Source organism: Polyodon spathula, chromosome 18 (assembly GCF_017654505.1).
Source record: "Polyodon spathula isolate WHYD16114869_AA chromosome 18, ASM1765450v1, whole genome shotgun sequence".
Taxonomy (NCBI): Eukaryota; Metazoa; Chordata; class Actinopteri; order Acipenseriformes; family Polyodontidae; genus Polyodon; species Polyodon spathula.
Genome location: NC_054551.1, coordinates 15,894,270 through 15,916,089, shown reverse-complemented (window position 1 = coordinate 15,916,089; position 21,820 = coordinate 15,894,270). Strand labels below are relative to the sequence as shown.

The following is a 21,820-nucleotide window of genomic DNA, read 5'->3' as shown; positions in this document are numbered from 1 at the left end:
CTATCCCCGAGTCAGCAGCATCCAGAACCCTTTGGCAGTGGGATATATGGAAAATACACTTGCATATATATCTATATATATATATATATATATATATATATATATATATATATATATATATAATGCATTTTAATATAAATGCACCGTTTATAACAAAACATGTGTCTTTCTAAATCCCCCATAAGCCTCATGGTCTAAAGCTAGCTCATTCATTTCACTACTGTCATTTGTTACTTCCAAGTGGGCGTCAGTGTCTCTTGAGACAGTGCTGTTTACAATCTGCATGGGTTTGGAATTAGATCATTCCAAAATCAACTTGCCATCACTTCCATCAGCAGTCTACAGTCCACTCTCCATCTGGACAGTAAAGGTCAAAGAGAAAAAATAAAGGTATCAATGTGGTCCCTCAGTTGCTTATCTCGTAAACGTTCCCTGGCTTTTCCAACATTCATTTTATTGCTTGCAATCCGAGGTTTGCTTATCATCTGCATATGAACGCTTTTATGCACAATTGTTTTACCCCCAATTTTCTTCCCAGTTTAAAATATCCAAGTAAAATGTCCCCTCACTGCAGTAATTCTCCACACAGCTTAGGAGTATTGAAAGTTCAGTGGACGTCCTCCGATCCCAGGACCGAGTGGATGTCAACAAGCTACTGGCCTCTGGAGGACCAGGGTCTGCCCTGCAGATTTCTGCCTGAGCTCACCAGGTGCCTGGCCAGTAGGGTCTGTTGTAGCACGCTGAGAAGAAACAGTCCCTGCCAGTTTCTCTTACCTGCCAGACCAAATGCAGCACTCCCTCCAAAGATGGGTGACTTTGCACTGCCAGGATTCAAACCTGCACTGCACTGACTGTATGACTCACCCTGCACACCACACGCCTGTGCTTTTACCAGGTGAACCACTCGGGGATCCCAATTCTGAGAGATTTCTGCCAATGCGAAATACAAACTGAGGTTCTCCTGAGCACCAGCTCAAAGCAGTTCGGTATTGCTACTGATGGAAACGATTTCAGATCGTAATCAGATGGCAGATGGAGATTTTGTTACATGAATCGACCACTGCAGAGGCAGGTGAACTATGGAGATCCAGTGTCTGATTTATAGTCTCAGGTGAGAAGCCTGAGGTTTGACAGGAATGGGTGAGGTCACCCGGTATGGAAACACAGTGAAGATAAATACAAAAAATAGAGCACAAGTTCAGTATTTCTCATTCAGTACTAGGGTAAGTCATATGATCAGGGGCTTGTTGCTTTGAGTCCTGGTTGTGATGAACTGATGATTTTGGCTTGGGGCCCCCAGGGATCTCCCAAGCTGGGCCCTTGCCTCCAGGCTTCAATAGCTTGGAGACATTCATTGCCTAGGTTTGGTAAGTGAAAACTGATGATTGGTTTGACAGCAGGAACAGAGGTCCTGAGTTCTCTTTATTGGTTGAATATCCTCTGCATATTCAAATTGAGCATTTCAAATTGGTGAAGGAAAAGGGGGTAAAATTGTTCAATAAACTAAACATGTAAATTAGATTCAGTGAAACAGTGAAATTAAGCTGGATTTAGAAGCAGCAGTTTCCTTGGATTGTATCCACCCCACTTTGTGGCCAAAAGTCAATTGATCAAAAGGTAGAATTTTACTTTATTTGGCTTCTTTTAAAAAAAAGAAAACATTCCAAACAGAATACTTGGTTACACAGTTGGAAGTCTAGAGTACAAATCTAGAGAGGTTATGATGAGGTTATGATGAGGTTATATATATATATATTATATATATATATATATATATATATATATATATATCACTGGTTATATATGCGCTGGTTAGAATACTGCGTGGAATTCTGATTGCTGCATACTGTGTATTCATGCCAACTCAAAATCACATGTGCTGTATTCATCATTAAAAAAAAACATTAACGAGCAGATAGATGTATAGCAGCAACAACATGGCTTGGAAACCTGTTCCACATACCCACCACTCTCTGGGTGGCATGGCTTGGAAACCTGTTCCACGTGTGGAGGGGGCAGGTTAATTGCTGCACTCTGACATAGCAAATGTAGTTAAACGGATGATAACTTCTTACCCACCTTACATTGCACTTTAAAGAGAACCCACAGACTGTAGTCACCTCCAGGACAATATGCTTTATTTTGGGGTACAGTGATGAAGCAGCAGTAGACTAAAGACTGCCTCTCAGCAACTTCCTGTTAGTGACACATGACAGTTCCTAGAAAAAGACAAGGTTCCTTGAAAGTGCCTGCTTTGGGATAAGCTCTTCCAGATGAGCCCATATTTTGGCCTTATGGTATAATAAAGCCATGAATTGAAATAAATATTTTGAAGCTTAAACTGTGTGTATGTGATAACATTTTGGCCCTGAAATGGCATTCCAGCCCTGTGCTCACTGAAGTGTTAAAGTCAGAAGGGATTTACTAATGGTCTGTGTTTTAATGATCAAATCTGGGATTTTATATGATTAACATAACAAGGCCTACCATTTCTAATAATAATTTGATTGTATGCAGTAATCCCAGTAATCCCAAAGGCAGTGCTAATATCTTCACTCTTGCTGTGTATGAGGACCCACTTGTAATGGTAGCTATCTAGACAGATGGGTAAACGGCTCAGGTTCAGGGCAGCTTTTACTAGCAACTGGTCTGGAGGCACCTAAGGCCCTCACAAAAATAGATATGTTCAATAGTAATTTAAACTAAGTTATTATAACATCAGACTTTTGACCAGCACAAGAAATGTAATGTTATTCACAAATCATTATTACAATCATAACATTTTAATGTCACTGATGAACATTGTCCAGTCTGCATACAGGACAGCATTTTGAATTCTGAGTCTGTCCAGAGAAAACCTAGACACATAAAGGACTAGCAGCAGAACTGCATCACATTTGAATCAGATTTAATGTGAGGAATTTGAATATCACAGCTTACCTCTCTGTATTCAGAGTGAGTGTGAGGATTTTGAATATCACAGCCTACCTCTCTGTGTTCAGAGTGAATGTGAGGATTTTTAATATCACGGCCTACCTCTCTGTGTTCAGAGTGAATGTGAGGATTTTTAATATCACAGCCTACCTCTGTGTTCAGAGTGAATGTGAGGATTTTGAATATCACAGCCTACCTCTCTGTGTTCAGAGTGAATGTGAGGATTTTGAATATCACAGCCTACCTCTCTGTGTTCAGAGTGAATGTGAGGATTTTGAATATCACAGCCTACCTCTCTTGTGTTCAGCTTCTCTGCAGTAGAACAGTTCCTCAGAATGTCCCGCTGTGGAATTAAACTAAATTTTTCTTTGAATAAAGTAGAATATTTGAATTTGAAGGTCCTTGCCACATCTTTATACTCAGGTCTTTATTAATATATAAAACAAAATCTGATCCATAAAAAAAGACACACACAGTATTAACATGAAAATAATGTAATCAGAATCTGATCGTAGTGTGTATCATAAACATGCCCTATGTTCAGATTAGTGATCTGACTCCTGATCGTAGTGTGTACTATAAACATGCCCTGTGTTCAGATTAGTGATCTGACTCCTGATGTGTGTACCATAAACATACCCTGTCTAGTCTTTGAGTTTCTGATACTTACATTTCACAGCAACCCTTTGAACAAAAAATACAGATAAAACAGTATTTACATGCTCCTACATTTAATTGTTTATTTTCTGGTTTGAAAATCTTATTGGGTGCGTTTGTCCTTAATGAAAAAAAGTACCTCATTGTGTACATCAGTTTTTTCAAAGCTTTTTTTTTTTTCAGTGCTCTGTGTATATAGGATGGTTTGTAAGTTATATTTTTATTGTAAAGCTGTTTTCTGCTTAAACTGCTGATTTACTAGACTAACAGACTGCTGTAATGTTTTTATTATTTGTCCCAATGAAAGTCACAAACTCTTAAGTAGACTGCAACATGATTTTCTTACAAGTGCTGTGTCGATTTATAAAAAAGAATTCTGCTTTGGAACACCCACACATGCAACATAAAGGAATGGTGTAGAAATATAAACAGGCAGAACGAAAAATGACCCTTTCCCTGAAATTCAGCTTTCAGGGACAAACCAATTAGCCCTATTGATAAATTAGTAGCCACAGGAAACTTGGACTTTAGCCAGCTTTCAAAACAAACCTCTTTAGACATCATTATCATTTACACATGTGTTGTGAAAGCAATGGCTTAAAGGAGCACTGTATTAGTTTAACTGACAGGCCACCCACTGGGAGCTTCTCTCAAATAGCTCCGATAGCTGATTTTACTTTCATGTACCACCTGATAATTATGCAGTAAATGCAGAACTAAATGCCCTATTAAATGAATCATTGGAGCCCCAACATTGATATGAGAGCCATGCTGGGTTAATATTCACCCCCAGGTGGATATCTGTCTGAACAGACTTGACTGCTAAATGAACTGGGGAGAGGAAATCGCAAAGGTGAGACCAAACAGTACTTAGAGAGAAGCAGCTTTGATATCCTGTAAGTTCTGATCACATATTAGTAGATGTGAGAATTCATTCTCCCCATATTTAATCTCTTGTTCTGACAGTCCCTTATCTTTTGAGCTTGCTTAATCATCATTTAAAACAGACAAAAGGAAGGCTTCAAGGGTCTCATTTTATGTTTGTTTGAATTGAGCTTTCGCATAGATGCTGCTAGATCTCAAGCTTACTGCTGTGTGTGCGTTTTCATCATAAGAACCTGGTGTATAGTATAAGGCAATGGTCTGCTAGTCATAATAAGGTAACTATATAACTGCAATTAAATGAATTCATTAGTGCTGGAATGATCTTTGGGCTAGATGTTTGTGTTATCTTTGCCGCGTCCCATGTTGTCCATGTCGCAGCGTTATATTGAAAATATAATGGGCAATACATTTCTCAAAATTTAGAGCATTCATCAGGAGAAAACAAAATTCTCTTCTAAGGATTGCAGTGTACCAGATCACACTCCGTCCTGTAAAGGTGCTGGTTTTCTGTTGCCACCGTACGCCAATCATTTCAGAGCACTAGCATTGTCTCTGGAGGACTACAAATGGAATACATTGCAATGTTTAGAAGACAAATTACCTTTCTCCTGGTGAACATTCCAGAGTAAAAGTGTAAAAAAAAGTAACTTATTTACCTTATAAATTTAACTTATTTTTATTTACCTGTGATGTGTGATACAGACAGCAAGGGATGCAGCAAAGGTAAAGCAATGGGTTTCTTGTAAACACTGCAGAGGATCCTTGAATACTTTAAGTTTAATTGTCCAGTTTAAGGGACAAGTGATATGAAGTCATTTAATAGCAATGGCAAAATGTGCGACTAAAATATTTTTTTGGACTTATTTACACACTTACGCAATACAGTCACTGGTCCATCTTCTGTGGAAGATCATTTGGGTCTTGTACAGTATTATACACTTCGATTTGGAATATGCAGTTATTTCAAAGACAGCACTGAAGATATGTGTTGCTGTTTAAACTCTCTCCAATGGTCTGCTGTACCTTCAATCAAACCATGTGACCTACAGCAAAGGATCAAATTTGCAGCCGTTTATCTGCAGTGTTTTATTGGGAATGTTTGCATATCCTGAATTAACGTGAAGTACCAAAACACAATAAAAGGGGGAGCAGTAGAAATGCTAATAAAGCTAATAATAAAAGTGTATTTATAGTGCTGGCTAGCACTAGTTAGAGAAAATGTGATATGCATTTTTAATGGTTAATAATGAAATGGACTGCAAAGATATTATCATGTCTGTGTTTGCCTTTATTAACTTTAGTAAATACAATAAAAATATGAAGCAAACCACTCCACTGTAAATCACAGTGATGTATGGATATGCCAATTTTATATTACTGTTTCACTTTTTAAAGGGAGTTTTAGTTTTTGACATAAGTCCATAAATCTGCACTTCCATTCATTATGTATTTTCATATTTAAAAAGATATATGTTACAATACTATGTTCAGGAAAGCTCTGTTTGCATGCCTTATTTTCGTATAGTCATCTACTTCCTTGGTCCTTCACCTGGAGAATGTAATTGTCTCCAGTCAATGCCTTCTTTCTTGTCATTAACCAAACAGCTGCGTCTTCCTCTAAGGACTGACCATACAACCAATGACATGCTTTGAAAGCAAGGTGTGCAACCGAGAGGTTCCTTTAAACTAGTAGTGTCAGATATCTTATCACCTTAGAGTACCAGTGACTGCTTTTGCTGTTTTCAGCATGGACTTTTCCTTACTTCATGCAACCTTTCAAAGTAGACTGGAAGTTTAGCACTGAGGTATCAGCAAGGATCGGTTGATAAATGATCTCCACTAACTGCTTCAAATAAATTGCCATTAACAAAATCAAATTCACCATTACTGTGATGTGTGCATTTTTCATCTTGGAAAATCAGAGACCTACAAAATACTGGCACTATACATTAGGTAAGATTTAGTAGAATTATCATATTGTTAACACCTGTTAAAATCATGGCCTCTAGAGTCTTCTCTCTGCATACAGCTGTTACACCAGAGTAACCATTAACCTGTTCTACCTGCAGCATCCCAGTCGGATGTAGGCAGTAACACATGTGTTCTTCTAACTGATGTGTCTTACACCAGCTTAGGGCAGACTGTGGTAGGAGCCCAGGGTAATGGTTGATATCCGGTGTGACCGCAGTATTGTAGAGCAAAGATGTTCGAGAGATTAAGGCCACAGTGCTTAATCTCTCCCATCCAAAGGTCCCCCTTCTTACACCTATCATCCCCACATTGAATTCAGGAGTTCAGATAACCCTGATATCTCATTACCCATCCAAACGTCCCTCTTGTTACACCTATTATCCCCTCTCACCCACCCACTTCTACTTTATTTTCTATTTGCAAAGCCTTGGAGCTTTGGAATGAACACATGAATGAAGAAATAAAAAGATATAACTAAAATGCAATACAAAACACAGTAGTAAATAGCTTGAACAGCTGTACCTTCATTCAGTGCACGGCAGTGCTGTCATAGCAATCAGCAGGGTGTTACGTACATGGCAGAGTAGGTCAAATAGGTGCATCTGTATTGAGCTTTATGCATACACACTGAATCACAGGCTATTCACATGGCCAGTCAAGTTCAGTTGATCACAGTGGGAGGCTTATGATCATTAGCAACATTATCACTAGCTCATATATTGTATTGAAGGCATTTTATGCCTTTTTTCATGTATTCCATTGATTTGTTTGACCTAATCACTTCCTTTTCTGTAAGTCACATAGACTGATTGAAGTTAGACATTTGGACTCAAATATACCTGAAACAAAGGAAATGGTTAGTATGAAGCAGTAGCTGCTTTTAATCTTTTGTGTTTGAATTGAAATATCTGTTTTTGCCAAATTGAAGTATAAAGAAACAAGCAAAGAACCAGGTAGAAAAGCACAATGGTCTAAAAGATGGGAATTCTGCCTATGAGGGACATCTATGGTCTACTGTTGCCATAGTCTTGTATTACATGTGCAAACTATACAGTTACTTCACCAAACAGTTCTGAATGTGTACTAGAAGAGGTACAAGCATTAATTTCTGAATATAGTGTTTTGTACCGCTTGCTGTTTATGCACTATATAGTAAGACTGCTTGAGTTGTTTTAAACTATGTACAGGTATTAATGTTGTACAATGTAATTTATATGTTACTCACCTATTCCATCTACTCGAAACCACACACTTCACATTTACTGACCGTTTCAAGTCAAACAGATGAACACAATTCATATATGAACAAATATGAATACTGCTTGTATACACTTCAAACACTTTACTATTGTTTTTAAGGTTGTACTTTTGCTCTGTTGCTGCTACTTTGAAACCATTAGACTACCAGTTTCTAAGGGTGACTGTCACTTTTCTATTGAACTAGTCGACGCTACCCCTAATGTGTACCACATACAGTAACCTCATGATGGTGGTAAAGATACAATTGCAGTACTTAAAAAACAAAGGCTTGCATTTAAAACTCTGATATAGAACTATAGACATTGATACTAGAAATGTCTACATCAGTATATACCATTTGTAAGCAAACCAGAAAGCTAAGAGTGAAACTGTCCTATCTGTACTGCAGCCTGCATTCAGTACTTTAACATGTGAGCTACACTCCCCACAGATCAGGCAGGCTGCAAAACTCCCTACAGATCAGGCAAGCTGCAGGGGGCAAGATGGCATTCCAACTGGGGCACTTTTATTGCAGTAAGTAAGTGGGTGATTAGGATAAGCACAGATTACCTTAAGCGGACTAGACTGTAATTTAATAGCTGCGTCTCATTGCTAGGCTCCCCCTGCGGCAAATTGTTCCCCTTTTTGTCCTTTCCAAAGTTCACATTCCTTACTCCAGACAAAAGGCAGAACATAAAGAAGCAATGAAGAAAACCCAGATCCAGTTGTATTCTTACAGTAAATACAAAACCCACAATGCAGTCTGAGAGTCCAGAGTTTCCAGCCACTCCCTATTGACAGAGTCATAAATCAAGGCACAGTTAAGTGAATTACTGCAGCACGGAGCTGTGGATTTAACAGTGTTTATGTGGTATCAGTTTACCATCTCCCATGAAAGAAAGGAAAACACTGATACTGGAAATGAGAACGTACCATCTTATTAACTGCAGCAATATATCACAGCTAAAGGACCCAGGCTTACATCTAGGGCATTATACTAATAACTAACAACCCAACCTTACCTCTGTTATGAACAGAATAATTACATTGATCCGGTACAATTAAATAGTTGATAGGTGTCATGCCATTAAAAGACTGTCAATCTTTCAATTTTGTTCAAACAATGTCTGGTTGGTAATGTATATAATATATAATGTGAATTAATGAACCATTGTGGTGGCTTTAGTAGGAACTTTGAAGGACGGTAATAAGGAGGCCACAATTCTAGATTTTTAGCGACATGTTTCTTTTACAGATAAGAAATAAGACAGTCAGTCAGCTTTGATTAGATCTTCACCAAAAGAAAATCAGCACACCTTTAAATGAAGAGCAATCTATCAGTTAAATCGGAAAGAAATGCAGTCAGCGGTTATGAAGTAATCGTGGTATCCCAGATGGTATTTTGATAGGAGGTCAAAGTCAGGGTTATTGTTGTACCTCCAAGTTTCAATACAACTAATAGTCCAAAACGTGCAACAAAAACCAATACACTGCCGGACCAATCGGCAATCCTAGCTGTATTGGGGCTTGCTTTCCTTTTTCCGTGTGTGCTTGTTCTGCTCCTTGCTGTCTGAATGCATTTTCGTTACTGGATACCTGCTGAACTAATGCAGGTGGGGTATTTATTTCACACCCCGGTGTACTTCAGGCTCTTAGGTGCAGAGTACAGCATCCAGAATGGCACGTGTGAAGCAGTTCTGAATCTGTGTGTTGCAATTCAGTGCAGTGAATTCTAAACTCACCCTCCACCTCGAAGAACATTCTGTCTGTTAAGCAGAAGGGAAAAAAACATAAACTTCTGTCTACCCAACTGGTCTTTACAGTTACCTGTACTAAAACTATTGCTTACCCAACTGGTCTTTACCGTCACCTGTAATAAATGATGTTACCAAATGGTTAAACCCCATAAAGGATTTTTGTAATACAGATAACACCAGTCCAATGAATAAGTCACCCATCTTAACAAATACAGCACATAGCTAGATATTGATTCTAGAAATCATACTCACAATAGCTGCTACATCAGGAAGGTGGATTTGTGCACTGTGTTTCTTTGATAGTTGTGGACAGGGTAACATTGATGATTCAGGTTCTCATGTCGGCTGCAACAGAGTGTGTGCTGTGGTGACTGGATAACATGCTTTAACTGGAATTTAAAATAAAGTGGTCAAGTTGTGGGAATGGCAAATGTAACTAATTTGATAATCCTGTACCTCCTGGAATTTATTGGAGTATTTTACAACTCTGGGGAATCCACCATGAATTAAACTGAATTCTCCAGTGCTGTAAAATGCTCTAATAAAATCCAGCCACAGCGTAACTTATGAGGTGCAGGTTAACCAAATCTCCCCCTCTGTAATCTTGACAAAAGACTACCTAAATACAATTAATAAAATAGTTTATTGTATGAAAAAAATAGGGTAATATCCAAGTCCAGGGCTGGTTAACTGGCATGCTGTGTGGAGAGGAGTTATTTTTAATTAGTAATTTTCCCTCGACTTTTTAGAGTCGCTACAGTTGAACAAGTTAAAGAACGTTTTTCTGAACAAAATCAATACTGATAGTCTTGTTGTTAAAGAAGCCAATAAATATCAAACTGCTTTTTATATTCAGAGAAAACCGACTTTCTGTAAATGTTTGAATAGTGTTTAAATGACTAAGACCTTGTGTATAAGGCTTGACTGTTGTTATACGAATGGAAGGTAAAAACATGTTTTTAAAGGGGTTCTTGTTCAGGTGTGAGGAATGAGGAATGTGGTTGAAAGCTGCAGTTTGATGGATAACCGTGGTTGAAAGCTGCAGTTTGATGGATAACTGTGGTTGAAAGCTGAAGCTTGATGGATAAGTGTGGTTGAAAGCTGCAGTTTGATGGATAATCGTGGTTGAAAACTGCAGTTTGATGGATAACCGTGGTTGAAAGCTGCAGTTTGATTAACCGGGTGGAACAACGGGTCTTTACAGTTACCTGTACCTAAAAAAACTATTGCTTAACCAACTGTCTTTTACCGTCACTGTACAAAAAAACAAAAAGAAATGATGTTACATGACCCCAAAATAGGAGCATTGTATTTTTCCCTCCCCCCCACCCCCGCCTAAAGGATTTTGTATGTAATACAGCACGGTGCCAAGAGACAGAGACGACCACGGCGCCCTTACACCCACCTCGTGCACCCCATCAAGTCACAATCTTAACAAATTCAGCACATAGCTAGGATATTGATTTCTAGGACAATCATAGTCCACAAAGAGCGCTTACATCAGGAAGAGGTGTGGATTGGGCATCTGTGTTTCTTTGATAGTTGCGGCAGGGTTAATCATTGATGATTCAGGTTCTCATGGGGGTTCGGCTGCTCAAAACCAGGAGTGTGTGCTTGTGGTGGATTGGTAAAATGCTTTACCTGGAATTTTAAAATTATAAGTGGCAAGTTGTGGGAATGGCACAAAACGCTTCCCCCTCCCTCTCCTCTCGTGCCTCTGATTCGGCCCCCTTTCTTAGTCTTGCCTAACTAATTTGAGAATCTGTACCTCCTGGAATTTTATTTGGAGTTATTTACACTTGGGGAAATTCCACCATGAATTAAACTGAATCTTCCGTGCTGTTAAAATGCTCTAATAAATTTCCAGGCAAACAGGGAACTATGAGGGTCAGGTTAAACAATCTTCCCCATCGTTACTCTGTGAACCCCCACCCCCCCCCAAAAAAAAAGACTACCTAAATTTTACAATTAAAATTTAAATCGGTTATGTGTATGAAAAAAAAAATCAGGGTAATATTCCAAGGTCAGGGCTGGTTACTGGCTGCTGTGGGGAGAGGAGTTATTTGTTAATTTAGATTTTACCCGAACTTTGTAGAGTTTTCGCTACAGTTGAAACAAGTTTTTTTTTAAAGAAGTTTTTTCTGAAAAACAACAAATCATTCTGATAGTTTTTGTTGTTTTTTAAAGAAGCCAATAAATGATCAAAGGCTTTTTTAATTTAGAGGGAAAATACGACTTTCTGTAAATGTTTGAATCGTGTTTTAACTGACTAAGGACCTTGTGCCACCCTCCACACTTAGCAGGTGCTACTCTCTTGAAGGTGTCTTCTACGATGGAAGGTTTTTATTTACGTCGGGGGTCTCTGGACCGCATTCGTGCCGCACGCGGCGATTTAAAGGGGTTCTTGGTTTAGGTTGTTTCGAGGAGATGAGGAATGGGGTTTGGAAAGCTGGCAGTTGATGGAATTAAATACCGTTGGTATTGAAACGCCTGCAGTTGATGGATAAAAAACTGGTGGTTTTGAAAGCTGACAGCTGATGAATAAGTGTGGTTGAAAGCGCAGTTTTGAATGGAGAAACGTGGTTGAAAACGACAGTTGTGATGGATAACCGTGGTGAAAGCGCCTGCAGTTTGATGGAAAACCGCTGGTTATTGAAAGCTGCAGTTTTGTTGGAATAATGTGGGTTTTGAAAGCTAGCAGGGTCTGATGTAACTGTAGTTGGAAGCCTGCAGGTGATGGAAGCTGCAGTTTGATGGATAACTGTGGTTGAAAGCTGCAGTTTGATGGATAACTGTAGTTGAAAGCTGCAGTTTGATGGATAACTGTGGTTGAAAGCTGCAGTTTGATAACTGTGGTGGAAAGCTGCAGTTTGATGGATAACCGTGGTTGAAAGCTGCAGTTTGATGGATAACCGTGGTTGAAAGCTGCAGTTTGATGGATATCTGGTTGAAAGCTGCAGTTTGATAACTGTGGTTGAAAGCTGCAGTTTGATGGATAGCTGTGCTTAAAAGCTGCAGTTTGATGGATAACCATGCCTGTCATTTTGCCTTTCTTGCAGCGAGTCCACATGCAACGCCGTCAACGCTGCACTTCCCAACGTCTCCCATCATTCAGCAGCCCGGGCCCTACTTCTCCCACCCGGCTATCCGCTACCACCCCCAGGAGAGCCTCAAGGAGTTTGTGCAGCTCGTCTGCCCTGACGCTGGCCAGCAAGCAGGGCAGGTGGGCTTCCTAAATGTAAGAGAGAACATTTTTCGTTCCTTCTATTGCACTTTTCTACTTGTGATATAAATGTACCCATGTGTTCAGTGTACATGTTAATGAACACGCTATGCAATATGGAATAGTAACTATATGAGAGTGACAAGTATTGTTCCAAAACTTAAACCTATGTGGAGGTACAGTATTAAAAAACAAATGACATATGTATTGCTTTACAGTAACATGCCTCAAATATGCAATACCAAAGCAGTCAGAAACCACATTATGGGGCATGTTACAATAACATTTATTGAAATAAGCATCAAAAAGGAAAAACAACATTTCACAATATACTTCAGAAAAGCCTATAGCTATTGATCTTTATAACCATAGTATATACCAAAAGAAAGTAAATAAAACCGTCATTGCTATGAAATTTAAAATCAGCACTGTGGCTTTCTCTGTTTGAAAATCCCAATTTTGTTCATGTCACGTGGTCTTCTGTGGCATAGTCACAGACAGATTCAGTGTCTAACTGTAAATATAATTTCACAAAATGAAAAAAAAGACAATATAGCAAAAAAACATATGCTTGTAAATACCCATAAGATTGTAAAATATATGAATTTGGTGCCACTTATTACTAAATATGCTTGGTTTCCTTTGACTTTGATGACCAATATTTTCCACATCTTTTTATGTCATAAATGTTTGCAAACTACCAGTATAACCCATAGTAAACATGCATCTGGATATGAGCACAACAGTAAAATGGCAGTCAAATGGCGGATGCACACACACACACACACACACACACACACACACACACACACACACACACACACACACACACACACGTATTTGCATACAGTATAGTTTGACAACAACATACCACTGAACATCAGAATATATTAGGTAGTTACATATAAATTAAATACTTATTTACATCACATAAAAAGCATTACCCGGTTTTCTTTAAATACATCTGTCCTTTTTGTCTGTAGGCTTGCTTTTCCTTAACTATCTGTGTCCTTTTTAAAGTTGTCCTTGCTTGTGTCTCTGTCTACCTGTCTGTCTGTATCTACGGTATTGATCTTTCAGATTGCCACCCTGTCTGTGGGCCTGGTTGACTTCCCCTCCATCAATATTCACTGTCTCTCAACCTGCCTGCCTATCGTTTTATTCAGCTTTGTTATTTAACTATTCATTTATTTGCCTGCCACATTCTATTTCTTACGCCATTTTCTATAAATTTGATTTATCTTTGTCTTTATATCCATTTGTATATGTTCTGTATTAATATCCAGGGGTTGAGTCAAAATTAACTTAACGCACTTACTTTGTGTACAGTCACATGACCAAATCATTTGACTTGCAATTGACCAGGAACCTATTCTGCAGTATGTAAAAGCACCATTTGTTGCCAAGTGTATTTCATTAATGGTTCTATATTTCTGTCAAGAGCAGATTATAGAAGCAGGGTTGGAAGGTCCTTCCATATCCAAAATTGTAATTTCCTGATATTTCCTAAAAGAGATTCTGGAGAACAGACTTATTTAAAGTGTTACAGAACACCCTGCAGTGTTTACAAGTAACGCATTACGTTACCTTTGCTGTGTCCTGTGTGGTCTGCATTGCAGCGTTATGGCTAAACTGGATTTTTGTTCCCACAATACACCACTCATTTCAATCGGAGCACAAACTGGATGCACTGGGATGTTTAGAAAAACATAATGCTTTGTCATGTTCCTGAGTAAAAGCACAAAAAATGAATTCCTTAGTTAATTACCTATGATGTGTGAATAAAAATATCAAAACAATCGGGATTATGTTGAAAAATATATTACTGTGATATGGACAATGCGGGATACAGCAAAGCTAATGTGTTTCTTGTAAACAAGGCAGGGGGAACACTAATTCCCTGAATGGGTTACAGTACAGTAGGTAATAGAGGTGCAATGGGCATCCTAATTTCGTGTTCCATTATTGTATAGACATTTATCAACGATAATCATGCAAATAAACAAACTTTTTTTTTTTTTTTAACAGAGGATCTAATAACTAAAAACACTGTTATGCATAATCATTAAACTAGTTAAACAAAAAGGCACGACTTGCCTTCAAATTAGAACACTTCTGATAATACAAAAAGAAATACAAAGGATTTACGTTTAATAACTGAAGAATATGTGTGCGTCTGCATCAGATTAACATTGTAATAATAATAAAAAATACTATATTTTAACAGAAGTAATTTTTAAACTATGTTTGTTCAATACTATTTACATTTTATGTCCAAAAGCAAAGCATTTGAATTAATCTCACATTAATTGCTATATAATCCAAACACAACATGCTTTGAAACAAAAGGTAATTGGTAGATTTAATAGATTAAAAAAGTGTTGCCTTAATTTTTAAATTAAAAAAGAAAGTGAATACTTGGCCTACTTCTTATGTTTCTTATCCAGTGCGTAATATAGGCTTGAAGTGTGTATCCTAGCAACGCGCTAATCTACTGTACTAGCACTAGAAGCAGCGCACTCACACGCAAGGTTTTAATGTAAACCGGCAACAGGAGACTTAAAACTGGGTCAGGTGACCAATAATCTATGCTTCGATTAATTGTTGCACCCCTTTTCAGTAATCATTGTGGAATGGCCATGTACCCTCCCAGGACAATGAAAACACCTTGCAGATTTGTCTGTTCGAATCAGTCCAGTCCAGTCCTGAATCAAACCCTATATGGTACATACATTTAGGGGTAGGTGTGCTAAAGCTTTGCGCCTGTCGCAAACCAATTGCAAACAAGTCCGAAATCTTGGGGGAATTGTACTAAACAAGTGCAATGCTATTTGTGATGTTTTAGGGAATGCTTTCTAGCAGCAGTTTCTGTTTGCGGTCCAGGTGTAGATGAATATGTAATTATGGGCGTTCCTGCATAAATTTCCAAAAGGGGGGTGGAGAAAGTGCAAATGAGGGTTCTCAAATATTATAATAATGTACAAAATCTGCAGGCAATTGCAACACTTACAATTGCATCAATGTGTTAAGACCATGTTTTAAACAGTCGCAATTATTGCTGGCATTTCCCAATCCGCTTTTTCTTGTGCGTTGCCAGTTGTGCTTTTTGAGGCAAACAGCCAAATACCTATTTTTCCCTAAAAGCAGGGTGTACTTACAAGCTTTGAAAACAAATTTCTGTGACATTTCTGTTTTCCGCAATGTGTTGGGAGCAATATACTGCACACATGTGACGCTAACCCCTCCAGCTCATTCTGAGCACCTGTATAGGAATAGGAAACACACCTATTCTATTAATGTGCATGTGGTTTGTAATTCTGCACAATGTAGCACTGCACCCCTGACTAACTTAAATAAAAATGGACAGTATACATTTGGCTTATAGGCTACTAATGATAATACGAATTAGTGGTATACTCCAAAATTTGTTGCTGGTCCTTTGAAATTCGTATTAATGAGAATTGACTGTCCTCCTGTAAGTATCATAACTTGTCAATGATCTATTTTGTGTCAAGTTAATAATAATAATAATAATAATAATAACTAAATAATAATTTATTTTCAATTTAAAATAATATTTTATTCACATTGTACACCAATGTGTACAATGCAGCAGCATGATTTACCATACCGGTAGCCTATAAGCTAAAGTACAAAGACAGTGTGCTAGGTGTTCATTTGATTTTACTACTGTACTGTATAGACGTACTGTACATATTCGTATTTTTACATAATGTAATGTGTAGCTGACCCAAAACACATTAGTGTTATTTCAGTAAAATGATTTATACATATAAAATACACTGAGTACTGTAAATGTACAGTTGTAGTCAAAAGTCTACATATCCCAATGGAAATGTATAATTTTTTGAAAATTCTCGAAAATAAATAATTTTAAGAAAAATCTTTTGTAGCAAAAGTTTTGCTTTTGTGGATGAGGGGAAAAAGTTACAAGAAATAGATGTGTACATTTATTTATTTCAGCAATTTTTTGCAAAACTTCAAAAATGCCAATTCAAAAGTAAGTATTCATACCCTTTAATTCTATGACAGTATTGTCTACGAGGTGCTAGAAATGTAAGATTGTAGGTGAACATTCTTAGAGAGTATAAAAGGGTTAGGCCCAGGATGACTGCAGTCATTACCAATATGTTTAGTTACCAATAATATGAGTACATTTCCAAGCATTTGAGTATCCCAATTTAGGCTCTATTGTTTCTATTATCAAGAAGTACAAGACTCATGGTACTGTCACAATGCTCCCTCGGTCTGGAAGAAAGAAGGTTCTTTAACCAAGAACAGTAGAAGAATTGTGAGGAAGGTTAATATAATAACAATCCGAGATTGACTGCCAAAGATATTCAGAGTGAATTGACTGCAAGTGTGACTGGGGTTTCCATTTCAACCATAGGTTGAGTATTGCATGCTGAAGGTCTCAATGGTCGCAGGTCAAGGAAAAAGCCACTTTTAGGAAAATGTCACAAGGACAATCGCTTAAGATTGCCAAACTTCACTTTGGTGGATATGAGTTCTGGTCAAAGGTTTTGTGGAGTGATGAAACAAAAATCAAGCTAGTTGTTCACGCTGATAGTCATTACGTTTGGAGAAAGTTTGGTGAGGCGTACAAAGAAAAGAGCACCGTACCTACTGTCAAGCATGGAGGTAGTAATATCCTTCTATGGTAATATCCTTTTATGGGGCTGTTTTTCCTCTAATGGCACAGGAAATTTAGTTCCAGTACATGGTAAAATGGATTCCGCAGCATAGCAAAATATATTGGCCAATCTTCTGAAACTTTCCGCTACAAAACTTATGTATAGCGCAACTGGACATTGCAAAACAAGCACACATCAGAATCTGCTTCAGCATGGTTAAAGAAGAATAGAATAAAGGTTCTGGAATGGCCTAGTCAAAGTGCCAATCTAAATCCCATTGAGAATCTTTGGTATGAGTTAAATCAGTGCAAAAGAGAAGTCCTGGAATTTGAATGAACTGGAACAATATTGCATTGAAGAATGGTCAAAAATCACTAAATAATCATGCCAAAAGTTCATTGACAAATATTCTAATCATGTAAAAGAGGTTATTATTAGCTAGCTATTAATTTAGTGTTCCTTGTCAGGGTATGAATACTTTTGAATTAGCATTTTTGGAGTTTTAAAAAAAAAATGCTGAGATAAATAATTGTAGACATCTATTGGTTGTATTTTTTTTTATCTCGTCCACAAAAGAAAAAAAAGTTTTTTCTTATAATTATTTGTTTTCGAGATGTTTCTTGAAATTTCCATTGGGGTATGTAAATGTTTGACTACAACTGTATTTGTGTGTGATTTTATTGTGTTTTTTTTAACCCAACACCTCCTAACAAAAACAATGTTGTTTTGATCCTTGGACCCTTCGATGTGTAGATATAATCCTTTGGGCACCATCTGCTGCAGCAAACCACAACTCAAGTCCAACTATTTTTATTTGAACAATGTCACAAGACTCTTGCAATAGAGATCTCACTAAGAAGACTCAGCAAATATTTAAATTAGTATATTGTGGCTGTTTTCATTAACATATTTTCTCTTAGTAAATACGACAAAAGAAGAATGCTAATTGCGGTATGTTTGCGCTGCAACTGGCCCATCTTAGTACACCTACCCCTTAGTATTTTAAAGTTGAGCTTTTATTAAAAAGCTTTAGTTGACATACCATAGCAGAAATCAGACACAAAGGATAGTACCACAGACGGTTTAAGATTATATATGTTATTATATGTATGGGGTCTACAATGAGAAGCAATGAAAAAGAGTGTGCCTATGAGAGAGTGTAGGACAGATATGAATATGACAATAATTCTGGAGCACTGTAGCTTTAAATCTTCTCAAAAAGTAGCATCTGAAATCAGAAATATCCTGATATAGGTTTTGACTGCTATCTGCAGTTGCTCAGTGGATACATTTATGTCTAGACATTGAATCAATACACAGCTTCTTTTTTCCTTTTTAGTCTCAGTATTAGTCTCAGTAAAAAAAAAAAAATAAACATGGACAAAATTGTGGACAAATTGTAGCACAAGCAACCGGATTGTTGAAAAAGAAAAATGTCTTGTTTGGATGAAAAAAGAAATTGAGATGATAAATTAGGAGGAATGGGCTGTTTTGGTAACAGTTTATAAAAAATAAAAGTGCACACAGCAGCAGAATTGTCTATGACTGAAGGAAAGGAATTGCGGGTCCAGTTTGTAGAATTGCATTTAGGTTGTCTGGACACTTTGTCTGTTTAAAGTTACTGAGACTCACACAAATATGTAGTTGTGGAAAAATGTACAAAGTTCTCAAATGTATAGTTTTTAAAGAAACACATACTGTATAGCAAATGTGTATTTTAGTTTAAAAACAGACTAAATCTGGTACTACACTAAGAGCCTTATTTACAAAAGCGCATGACATGTAGTTGTAATGAAAGTTGAAAACTTTAGCCTCCATGATGCAAGATAGATTTCAGCCCAAAGAAATAGATTTAAATAGTGGTGGTTAAAGCCTAGTTTCTAAACAAACTAATTATTGCCTACTTTAAACTGCATTCTACGATTATCGCCCTTGAAGCTCATCTCATTATTCAGAGCGGGGTGCCTCATTTAAATACATAATCATGCATTACCATACACATCACATATTCATTCTGATTACCATAGTGTGGCACAAGAAAATCAGTGTGCGCCAAAATATGCCCACTATTTTGCACAATAGTTAATAAAATTGCAATATTAAATATAGAAATCATGAACTTACACATTAATTGCAATTATGGTGCACCATAATGTTTATTACTCTTTCATAAATGAGGCCCATAGTTCTCAGTTTGCTAGCCTTGCCTTCCAGGAAGTGTGTTACTGCTTTACTTCCTCTGTCATTTCACCGCAGCAATGTCTTCTGGGTAAAAACATGTTACTGGCTAAAACCATGTTAGTCAATAGGGGAAGCAGCTGATTTGTTATTGACAAGAAAGAAGCCAGTGAAGGAGTTGAAATGACCCATGAAGTGCAAGACAGTCTAAAAGCAGGGCTTGCAAACAGAGGTTTATTTGACCTACTGTAGTACCAGATATCATGCTTTAAATGTGTATACATTTGAGACCTATATAATGTATGTGGATGGTGGAGAATATTTATATCACTATTTTGTTAGCTACAGTACAGTTTGTTTAAGAGGGGTTCTGAATGTTAACATATTGAGATAGTAAAATGTCAAGATTTCTTGTGTAAGGCACTGAAAGAGTTAACCATATTCAAGCTGTACATTTTACCCCAAATATTCAGTATAATGAAATCAAATGAAACTTTCAAACTCCAGGACTAAGACATGCATTCATAATTCACTGATATTACTGAAGGTTTGACAAATGGCGGATTTAGTGTGTACTTTAGCATTGTATCTTTAATTTTACTCAAGCATTTTTTATTGAATAAAGCCAATTTGTATGATTAAGGGATTGCCTTTTATTTATCTGGTTAACAATTACTAAGAGCTTATTGTGCTGAAGTCCTGGAATATGTTTGAATTTCTACTTTTTAGACTGTAAGTAATATTCAGTATTCAATGTAGCACAACTACAGTTCCCTTCAACTGGTATTGGGTTTAGGAAAAGGTTCATGTCTTATTATGCCTGGCAGTCACCTGTTTGGTACATATAGAATATCGTATAGGATACAACACATATCTGCTGCCATGAGAGGCAGCTACATGTGAGTGGCTACATGCTTATCTTTGTATAAGAATATGGGTATATATGTAGGAATCAGACCATACTTTTATGGGCATGTGATGTCACTCTTACAATTTTGCATACAATGTAAATCCAATATGGTCATGGTGATGTACTTTTTCATGCTTTTATTTTCTATTGTACATTGTATGTATGTTTTAAAAACCAGTAGTGGACCTTCCTTCATTTCTTTTCTTTTTTCCTCTTTCTCTCTCAACAGCCCAACGGAAGCAGCCAAGGCAAGGTGCACAACCCATTCCTTCCAACCCCTATGTTGCCACCACCGCCTCCACCGCCAATGGCAAGGCCCGTGCCTCTGCCAGTGCCAGACTCCAAACCCCCCACTACGTCCACAGAAGGAGGAGCCAACTCCCCGACCTCCCCGAGTAAGTGTCCTGCTCACAAGAAAATGTTGGGATGTGAGCCCCACATAGCCCAAGGCTACTGAAATACTGTGTAGAGACATTTCATAAATAAACAGACACCCCCTCTAGGTGATGTGTGGCAATCCAGGTGTTGACTACAGGGCTCCTTTCAATCTCAACACCTGTCACTGAAGAACACTATGTGTCTCCCAGAGGAAAGAGAGTTGAGGAATCTCAATGTTACCATGGCCAAGGCCATCAGTATGAATTGCGCATGCTTGGTTCTTGATGGATGCCAACCTTAGGAAATGTTCACCCGGACCCAGCAGTGTTCCGGCTCTGAAAGATACCCTCCTTAAACTGTAGAACAACTTACACAGGAGAAGGTAGTCACTCTCTTTCAGGGGATGCATGTGTGTGTTTTAAAGGACGATCCACATGGTCTTACCTGATACCAGTAATGCTGCCTTTGATTCTCTCTTTCATTTTACATGTTGCTGTTCTAGATGTCTATTTACTTCTGATATTCTGTAAGGTCTTCAGTTCCTTTGCCAAGCTCAGATTCATTGTGCTTTAAATGTGAGTAACATATCCCAGGTGTTTCACTGTTTTCTACTATGTGGTCCATTACTATAAAATAACTGCCCGGACTGTTATTTATCAAAACATTGTCATGAAGCTGCACATGGAACTTACACAGGTAGGTTAAAGAGCTGGAAACATCTTCCTTGAATGTCTGTAAGAAACCTTACAGAAAAGTGGAGATAAAATCACACTCTCGAAAAGTGAGATAAAATACAAGATCCTCACTAAATTCTGTGCGGGATTTATGGCGTAATAACAATGCATTGTCCCTCCCTATTGTTATTCAGAGCAATAATATCTACAGACACTATTTTATACAACTCATTTAACTGGAGCCTGATTTCTTATTTCACTGGAGATTTTTTATCTATTATACACTCATGGTATAATGGGCAACTGCTATATTCCGAATACAGTAAGTCTTGTATAGAATTGGAACACTGATAAGAACT

At 37.6% G+C, this 21,820-nt stretch overlaps 1 protein-coding gene across 14 annotated transcripts in view; it reads left to right on the top strand.

Annotated features, from left to right (window-relative positions):
* The window catches only part of nfia (nuclear factor I/A), a 367,146-nt gene that overhangs the window by 309,867 nt on the left and 35,459 nt on the right, over positions 1–21,820 (top strand). For all 14 annotated transcript variants that reach the window (XM_041277571.1, XM_041277572.1, XM_041277574.1 and 11 more), the window contains 2 exons: positions 12,503–12,681; positions 20,639–20,804. In XM_041277571.1, the coding sequence (XP_041133505.1) occupies positions 12,503–12,681; positions 20,639–20,804 (345 nt within the window). The remainder of the gene's footprint in view (positions 1–12,502; positions 12,682–20,638; positions 20,805–21,820) is intronic.